The sequence below is a fragment of the Microtus ochrogaster genome, unplaced genomic scaffold (genome assembly GCF_000317375.1).
Source record: "Microtus ochrogaster isolate Prairie Vole_2 unplaced genomic scaffold, MicOch1.0 UNK2, whole genome shotgun sequence".
NCBI lineage: Eukaryota > Metazoa > Chordata > Mammalia > Rodentia > Cricetidae > Microtus > Microtus ochrogaster.
The window spans coordinates 20912095-20922159 of NW_004949100.1; the positions used below are offsets into that span (position 1 = coordinate 20912095).

The window sequence follows — 10065 nt, forward strand, 5'->3', positions numbered from 1 at the left end:
ATTATTATTATTATTATTATTATTATTATTATTATTATTTTCCAGTTGTAAGCCTGAAGAACTTTGCCCTAGGAGGCTGTGAGGATGGCTCTGTGGCAAAACATAGGCTTAGCATGGGCAAGTCAATCCCTAGTGAAGAGAGACAGAGAGAAGGAACAGAGAGGGAGTAAGGGAGGAAAGGAGGAGAGAGAAAAGGACAGAGGAAAAAAAGAAGAAAGGAAAACTCCCTGCCTATTTCGTTAGTAATTTGTTAACTTCCTAGTGAAACATGCAGCAGAGCGACCCATGTTAAAAATAACGTCTGCTCTGAACATGTGCTCATCTTTTGCAAAGTAATTCCACCCCAAGAATAGAACAGCACCATCAGGGTCTTTTCCCACAGAAATATGAAATCTTTGAAGACTCAATTTAGATGCTTTTCATGACTGTTCAATGTCACAATATCCTACTCAAATTTTAATTCGCAAGCACAGCTTCCAGACCAAACAACTGGATCACCATTTGAGACTTTTACCTTCCACTGAGATGTCCTGAATGGCAAAGCGGAGGATGATGGTCCAGATCATACCCAGGGTCATTTTCACATTGCCATCGACTATTTCTGTGGTGAGAGAAACAAGTTAACGGGCAGATGACACAATCAGTACACAACTCGTTGGCAAGCACACACATGAGAGGACCCGTCTGTTTAAACAAGTGTCTGCTTCTATGGCATTTATAAGCAAATGGCTCTAAGTTTAGATAAATTCTGAGTTAATAAGCAGCACCAGTCTTGTATATGCTTTGTCACTGCAGAGCACCTAGGAGTTCTAGGACCCCGTCAGAGAGAAGGCATTCTACCCAATCTCTGCCCTGGCCCCTCCTGCCATCTCCCTAAATGGCAGTTACATGGTGACATGCAGTTGGTTCAGCTCCTGGCTTCCCCTGGTGCCCAGTCTTCCACAAACAATGGGGAGGCTGCTCCCTTCCTAGAAATTAGGTATTTTATTCAATTTTGTTTTCTTTTGAGACAGGGTCTTACTATGCAGCCAGGGCTGGCCTTGAAGTCCCTCCGTAGCCAGACTGGGCTCAAACTTAGAATGGACCTTAGCCTCTTGGGTTCTGGGATGACAGGCATGTCTCAACACCACACCTGGTCCTAGTGACCAGTTTCTAACCTAGAATCCTTCAGACATGAATCTTCTTTCTCATTCCAGTCTGAAGAAGACAAGGTGTGATACTTGATGTTGGTATTTACCAGTTAGTCTAGAACCTGGTACCCACTCCTGCAGGCGTAGAACATGGTGGGAGGGAGGAGAAAACCGAAGGCACAGGCCACAGCCTCCCTATGAGGTTACCTCTCACCTACCTTCAGCCCCAATAGACACCAGCTTCACCCCCTTGCTGGCTATGTAATCCAAAGCCTTGTTGACATTCGCAATCTTGTGGAACCGCATTTTGCCCCGGTCAGGTTTAGGCAGCCTTTCCCCTGAAGGAAGAAAAGAGAATCATGCAGAGTACTGCCTGGGCTCGGAATCAAGGAGCTAAATACTAGAGTCTAGGCTTCTCTTAAGAGGAAATGATCACCCCATTGCTTCTGGCATGTTCCTGGTTTCCCTAAATGACAAAGAAGGACTACATGCAAGGCCAATGTGACCAAGAGAACTCTAGGATCAAGGCTACTGCACCCTTTGCAGACGTAGGCATATCAGTACATCAGGTCTGGCCTTAAGTCAGCTTTCACATTCAGAACGAGAGAAGCCAGTTGGTGGCCTTGAAGCACTCAGAGTTTCTGGCTAGCTGCTAGAAGAAGTTGGGTAGCCTAATTCAAGCCACAGAAGTGGCTGCCAGGGCTTCCTAGACATCTGGTTATGAGGTTACCTGGACTAGAATGGGCTGGCCATCCTGCTTCTGAGTCACATCTCGAGGGCCACCCACCTACCCTGCCCAGTGTATACATGATGACAAGCCCAGGGCAATCTTCGCACAAGTTCACTCATGAGAAACACATGCCCTGACCTGGACCTGAGCTCTCATGTCTTTCTGTAACCCGCACTAGGTGGACTAAAGGTGAAGCAGGTATCATGGCAGGCAGTACGGAAGTGTTCCTTTTTTCTCTCTTGTTTTGAGATGTACAGCACACAGTTTTGTTTTACCAGGGATTTTTTTGGTTTTGTTTTCTTTTGCTTTTTTAAACTGGATCTCATCATGTACCCTAGGCTGGCCTGCAACTCTCTATGTAGCCTAGGCTGGCTTCAAATTCATGGTGATCCTTTTAATCCGGACTAGAATTAAAAAGATGCACTGTTATATCTAGCCCTAAACATTTGAAAGTCCAATCTATACAGAATCCATTCTTCACTGGGGGAAAGAAACAACAACAAAATCAAACAAACAAATGAAACCAAAAAAAAAAAAAATACCCAACCCAGGTGATAATTCTTTGAAAAAATTTTTCTTGACTTTGGCCTTGTTCTTTGAGATAGGGTCTTACCGTGTAACCCTGGATTTCCTGAAACTTACTGTGTAGACTAGGCTGGCCTGCAACTCACAGAAATCCATCCACCTCTGCCTCCCCATTGCTAGGATTAACTGCACCCAGCTTTTTGCCATGTTATAGCCAACCAAGTTCAAAGAATATGTTCATCTTTACAGACACTGCCCTGCAGGTCACAGGGCAGACACAGTCTGAGCCTGCACACCCACCTGAGATGACTTCCAGAAGCAGCATGAGCTTGAGGCCATTCCTGAAATCCTCCTCGATGTTCTCGATCTGGGTGCCAGCTTTCCGTAGGTGCGAGTTGCACCAGGCAGTGAAGGTCTGCAAGGAAAATCAGACTGGATGAGCACAGGCCAGGCAGTTAACAGACCTCTTCTTCATGGACGCACCTGGCACCTTCGAAAGCAGTGTTTCTCAACCTGTGGGTCGTGACCCCTTTGGGGTCAAGTGACTCTTTTACAGGGGTCGCATATCAGATACCCTGCATATCAGATCAGATATTCTCATTATGATTCATAACAGTAGCAAGATTACAGACATGAAGTAGCAATGAAACCATTTTATGACTGGAGGTCACCACAACATGAGAAACTGTATTAACAGTCTCAGCATTAGGAAGGGTCTGTCAGACACTGGGGCTACCTGGGCCTTCTACGGGAAGCAGAGTTCGACGGAGACACAAAGGTGAGCACTTGGTAAAAATCTCCGTGGGGACAAAATCCATTTGTTTGCAACTACAACTTGAGGAATTTTTTACACTTATTTACTTATCTGTTGATTTATTCTGTGGGGGAGAAAGGTACGTGAGTCGGAGGAGGCACAAGCAGACATCAGAGGACAGCCTGTAGGTTCCTCCTCTCCTGCCACCAGGTGGCCTCAGAAACAGAATGGAGGCTGTCGGCTTGGCAACAAGTGCCTCTACCTGCAGAGCCTCTCTCCCTCCTCTCGAGAAGCGGTTACCTTCGGTGGAAAGTGGCTCTAACTAACAATGGCTGCGCCTTCTGAAGAACTCTTACTCTGAAGGAAAGAGACTACATAAGAACGTGCTTTTAGTCCTTGAATTCGGCGAAAGTAAGCTTCCCTGCTGAACAGATACATAAATGCTGCAGAAGAAATGTTGAAACTGCTTTCTGTAGAGGGTGGCTGACTTTGTGTAGCGTAGAGGAGGGGGGACCCATAACCACTAATTATCGGTTTATCTTGAAAGAACAATAATTTTAAGTTCTTAGCTTAACCAATTAAAACAAATTTGTAGTATATTATTTAAAAAATAAAAATAGTAATACCCTCCTAGGAGCCTATTCTATGCCTTGTGCTAGCTAGGTTCTGTATCTTTTAAAGGTTTTTAATTTTGTGTGTGTGTGTGACAGAGAGAGAGAGAGAGAGAGAGAGAGAGAGAGAGAGAGAGAGAGAGAGAGAGAGGGAGGGAGGGAAAGAGAAGGTACCCATGAGCCCAGTAGATCAGCAGAAGATTGCTCAGGTACCCATGAGCCCAGAGATGAGCCGGATGGCCTGGACAGGATGGCCTGGAGCCTGCCTTAGCTACAGCTGGGTGAGAGACGCCTGATGAGGGCGCCAGGAACCGAACTTGGGTCCTCTGGAAGAGCACTACACGGTCTTAACACGGTCATGCATGTCCCTAGCGCCTAGACTCTGGATTTTAAACTTGACGAAGCACAGCCCCACCCCGAATGCCGCTAGGTCCTGTCATCTGAAGAAGTTACCGGTACAATTTGCAGAGGAAAACGGACCGCGCGTTAGTGCGGCCCTGCGCCACACTGTTATTTTTCAAGCTTCTTTTAACTTGGCTTTCACTTGTGTGCTATTTCCTGCCAAAACCAGATCAGTCTCTTTGGGCAGCTGCTGGCTAAGAATGCCAACTGTCCTCTCCTCACAACAGCTGCTGGGCCCAGGGACAAAGTGCCTCGCACAAGAAGTGGGGGAGGGGTGTGCAGGGGACACATAAAGGGGTCTGTACTCATGATAAGAAAAGTCAACCTCTCCACACAGGCTGCTTCCAAGCAGGCCCAGGAGAAAAACCACAGTGCCCACGAAAAACAATTCTCCCAAGTAATAAAGGGACTTTTGTATTTATCAGTCATTTGTTTCAAGAACTACGTGAAGCTGATATAAATTCAATGGCAAAATGTGTAAGCATTTTCTCAAATTTACAGAAAGCAAATTTGCCTCGAGAGTCTAAATGATTAACTACTTCTCCTAAACACACTTATAGGCATAAACATGGAAGCCCTAACAGACGCAGAACCTAACAATGTGGCAGTTTCTTGTACCAAGTGGCTACAGAAATTTATGTAGCCTCTCAGCTTAGAGTCACAGTTCAGTGCTCAGTAAGAGGTGGTCAGCCACAGAGAATTCCCGGCAGCACTCTAGATAGTAAGGCTTGCTATCTGAAGGCAAGATAGCTACAAGAATGCTGCTTAAGTGTAATCCATATTAATTCTATGTACTTCGGGGCTGTGGGTTCCTCAATTGGTAGAATACTTGCACGGCATGCATTAGCCCTGGGTCTGGTCTCTAGTACTAAATAAAAACAGGGTTTAATCGTAGCACCTGCAAGGTAGAAGCAGAAGAATAAGGTTATTCCCGGCTACATACAGAGTGTGAGGTCAGCCTGGGCTACATGAGACTCTATTTAAAAAAAAAAAAACAAAAAAAAAACAGGGCCAGCAATATGGCTCAGCAGGTAAAGGAGTGTGTCACCAAACCTGATGTCTTAAATTAGATTTCTGGGATCCACATGGTGGAAGGAGAGAATCAACTTCTGAAAGAAGTCTTTACACACACACACACACACACACACACACACACACATACACACACACATATTTAAAAAATTTAAAGAATTTTTAAGAACCAACATTACACAACAGAACTGCCTAAAAGGTGCTCTTATTTGTTTAACTGACACCAAGATTAATAACATGTCTATGTGATCGTGTGGGAAAGACACAGAATACCGGGTCACCTAAAAACGGACAGAGAGGAAACAACAACAAATGCAAACATTTGTAGAGCTGCTTTTACTTAGGCGCCACTTTAAAAAGGACGAAAGGACAAGCTGTGGTAGCTGGTGTCAGCATTTGCATCCTTCCGCAGTCAGGGTATCAGAAGCTGCTCATGACATCAGCACAGGCTTCAAATACCTCGTGAAACGCTGTGAAAATCACTCTGTCTTTTCTTGGGCGTAACTACAGCGGAGGCTTTCTATCATACACGTCACAAGGCTGTGCAAATCCAGAGGAGTGAGATCTGAACGTCCAATGTGTTCAGCGGGGTGCATCCCCAAGAAACAGCCTATCTTTAATTGAGTGATAAATTAAAAAATTGCAGCTCAGGCAAGTCTTGAATTTGTGATTCCCCTGCCTCAGACTTCTAAGCGGCTGGGATTATAGGTCTGTGTTAGGTTACTCTCAGTAAAAAGGTTCTAAGTCTGCTCCATTCTTTCATTCAACCCCCACCACCGCGTGCTCTCCACTGCAAATCTTGGCAAAATCCTAATACATTGCTCCTCTGCTCCTTTGCTCGCCTTCTCTGTCAATAACCACTACACATAATACACATTCAGACACATTCTCTAGCGTGGAAACTCCTTGGCGCTTTTCTAAAGGCAATGGACTGGGCTCCACAGAATGAAGGTCAAGGGAAGCGGGGAGGTCTTGTGAATTCACCAACAATAAGACAGCATGGTCCATGCAGGCACGGTCGGGAGCCATGGAAGCATGCCATGACTCTGAAGTTATTTGCCATGACCTTACCTCGGTGAGTCGAGAAGCATACACTGTCTTTTTAAGCCTGCCCTGACGCTCGCCCTGGCCTGAAACCTTCAGGTGGGACAGCCAAAATTTCCCAAAAAGGAATGGGGAAGATGGGCAGGGAGCTGAATCCAGCGTGGAAGCATGGCTCAGAACTCACAGTCTATTTCTGACTGTGACACCGAGCAGTTATTTGTCCTTCACATCCTGGTGGCTGCCCAGCTATAAAACAGGTACAGTCACTGCCATGAGCTGCATTATGAGATGGTTTAAATGGTTATCAGGAGGAGAAATACAGGAGCGGGCTGCCACTGTCCTCTGGCAAGATGATCCTGAACATACTCTGACAAAAAAAATGAATTAATTTAAACATATATATTACAAACACAATTTTGTTTTAAGTTGATATTTGGATGCTCCATTTATCTTTCTGTTTATAGCAATTGCTTTAACAGTGTCTTCTTTTCTACTTCGTAAGTTCCTAATTTGCCAAAATCACTGATTGCCTTCCTGGTTCTTGTTCACTATTTCAGAAGGAAAGGAAGTTTGTTCAGAACCATAATGTTCTCACGGTTTGCATGGCCAGGTACTAAGCTACAGGTAGGCAGTTATTTCATGCTCTGCTAACAAACCTCTGCTTAATCTCTAAGATTATGTTAGACACTGTGACATGGGAAGCACAGGTCAGCGACCTCTGACTACAGAGTGAGCTCATGGCCAGCCAAATCTACAGTGAAACCCTGTCTTATAAAAAGAGAGAGAGGGGGAGGCAAGGAAATCAGAGAGAGGGATAGGGAAAGGGAGGGAGGAAGGAAACGAAGAGGAGGAGGAGAGAGAAGATGGATGGATGGATGGATGGATGGATGGATGAATGGATGGATGGATGGATGGATGGATGGATGGATGGATGGATGGATGGATATGAATTAAGCCACTTGAGACTCTTACTCAGGTAGGGAAAGCTGTCTCAGAGAGACAACCAATCCTTAGCTGTGATTTAAGCCTGCTTGAGCCTAAGACATATTCCACCTTTGGTATCTAAAGATAAACACACAGCTGCCTAGCCCAGTTCATAGGATGTTGCTACCCAGGCTAGAAGGGATACAAGGCCTGTGTTCCAAGAATCCAAATGGCTGCCAAGTCTTCATCTTTCTCAGATTTATCAAGAGCACTGACACACAGTTCAGAAACAAACAGCATTGTTACCCTACCTTTGTTTTTTCAGCACTGACACCACAGTTCAGAGAACAAACAACATTGCTACTCTGTTTTTTCAGCATTGACACCACTGTTCAGAAACAAACAGCATTGTGTTCCTATCTTAGCTTGTCTTTTCAAGACCATGTCATACACCCAAATGTACTGGGAACAGGCATGCTCTACACTGCCTTGTCTAGTTTATAAGATGCTGGGGGTGGAACTCATGGTTCTTGCATGCTAGGTGGACAGTCTACCAAACCAGTCATACCCTCAGCCCCATAATGCGCCTATCTTTGAAAATTACATTTGTTTAGTGTATGTGTGCCTCTGTGTGTGTGCGCGCGCATGTGTGTGTGTGTGTGTGTGTGTGTGCGCGCACGCATATGTGCCTGTATGTATGCCATGATGTGCATATGGAGATCAGAAGACAACTAACTGGAGTTGGACCTCTCCTTTTGTTGTGTGGGTCCTGGGAATTAAACTTACGTTGACAGCCTTGGTGACAGGAGCCTTTGCTAATTTTCTGGTCAATATTAACATATCTTCACTTTATCTGATAAAAAGTATTCAGATCATTAGTTTTGCTGATAAGAGGAATCTTTGCCTGTGTAATTAAAAAAAGAACCTTATTGCTAAGGGACAATTAAAATAATCAAGTTATACTTAAATCAGGACCTGGTTCATAACATACTGGATATACCTCCAATGCTGCCTTTTTCATATCCCCAGAGGACCAGAGCCTGTCCATCCACTTCAGAATTCCACCATGCACAGTTTCAGCCATGAGTCATTAGCAAACATGCCTGCCTTTAAGTGAGGTTCAGGAATAGCAATGGTGGCAAATTTAATGATGTGAAGAGGATGCAAAAGGGAAAAAGGAAGACCTTGTGGATTCCCTCAGGACTCGGGATGCTTTCTAACCAAGGCCTCGGGACTCTGAAGTCGTCAGGGTAGGAATGCTAACAAACATCTCAAGGGCTTCCAGAAGCCCCGCCATCTTCACTGGATACCCGGGCGACGCTGGTAAAACCAGCAATGCAGAAAAGTAGGGCTCAATGGGGAGCAGTTCTTGGAGTATAGTGGCGCGTCATAACCACTTCCTGTTTGGGGTTTGTTTGTGACAGGGTCTTGGGTGTCTCAGGCTAGCCTCAAACTCCTGCTCCTAGCGCCTGAGTGAGTGTTCAGACGGACGACAGTAAATCTGACATGGGAAGTTTTGGGTGCGGAGCTTCGTACATGCTAAGTAAGCACTCTACCACCTGAGGTACATCTGTAGCTCATGCTTTCTTCTTTGAGACAGGGTTCCACTCTGCAGCCCAGGTTGGCCTCACATTTGCAATCCTCCTGCCCCAGCTTCCCAGAATCACAAGCATGAGCTACTATCATGCCTGGAAGTCTGTTGTTGAATGTGATCTTACTCATCAAACATTCAAAGTGTTACTAAGTTCTTTTTAAAAACCAAAAACGCTCAGAACGTGTATCTGTTCAAGTTCTACATTAAAAAAAAATATATCAAGCCAAACTTAACTGTAGAATTCTCAAACAACAAGAAAGATTCTGTAAGCTGAGAGAGAAGGGAGGGGGCAAAAACATAATGGGCAACTTTAGTGGAGAGGATGTATAAAAATAGAATCCACTCATGGGTGGTCAAGTGGGTAGCTCACCATGGCTCATCCGGCACTTAGAGAGCCGCCGGTCTTATCCAGACCTGGCCTTAATCAGAAATTCTGAACTGGGAACTTGAGGCTCCAGCTGCCAGACTCATGAGTCTTCCTTCCGTCTAACCCACAGGCTGCTCAGAATTCAGAAACCCAAGTGCTAAGAAGTTGTGTAGCAAGAAATAATGTTTTTTGGGTTCCTCAACAAAACTGAGTCTAGCCTGGGGTTTGATATATGGAATCTTCCTCAAAACATCCAGAAAAGGGGGAGTGGGGAGAAGGTTCAGCGGTTAATGTGTTTGTTGCACAAACATGAGGGCCTGAGTTTGGGCCCCCAATCTCTACTTCTGGGGCTCCCACGTCTGAGGGCTCACTGGCCAGCCAAAAGGAAAATGGTGAGCTCAGGTTCCGTAAGACTCTGCCTCAGGAAGACTTGTGATAGTGTCCTCTGGCTTCCACACACACATGCACATGGGAGTGCACCTACGCACACACAAACATATATCCCACCTACCCCCAAACACATCCAGAAAGGATGGAAGAGATTATAGTTGGGAACACAGGGGTGGGAAATGGCTGACTAGGTTCCACAGGGAGAGAGCTCCAGTGTATTTCTAAGACCCTTGTATGCTCATCTGTGGTCTACAGCCATACGCTTGACAGCGGTGGAAACTCGCCTCTCTAAGCTGGGTATGACGAGTCACACCTGAAATGGAAGAACTTAAGAGGCTGAGGCAGGGGACTGTCACTAGCTCAAGTCCAATGAACATCTTGAAGATGAATTTACCTTTATATATTTTTATGTAAGAATTGTCTTTATTAATAGAGTCATTCTAATGTGTAATCTTTTTTTTTTTGTTTTTTGTTTTTTGTTTTTCGAGACAGGGTTTCTCTGTGGCTTTGGAGCCTGTCCTGGCACTAGCTCTGTAGACCAGGCTGGTCTCGAACTCACAGA

At 45.1% G+C, this 10065-nt stretch overlaps 1 protein-coding gene across 1 annotated transcript in view; it reads right to left on the reverse strand.

Moving 5' to 3' along the window:
* Actn2 (actinin alpha 2) overlaps positions 1-10065 on the reverse strand; it is a 66310-nt gene that overhangs the window by 38952 nt on the left and 17293 nt on the right. Inside the window, exons 2-4 of the mRNA XM_005365418.2 lie at positions 2686-2800; positions 1349-1468; positions 515-601 (exon numbers count right to left, since the gene is read on the reverse strand). Coding sequence (XP_005365475.1) covers positions 515-601; positions 1349-1468; positions 2686-2800 — 322 coding nt within the window. The remainder of the gene's footprint in view (positions 1-514; positions 602-1348; positions 1469-2685; positions 2801-10065) is intronic.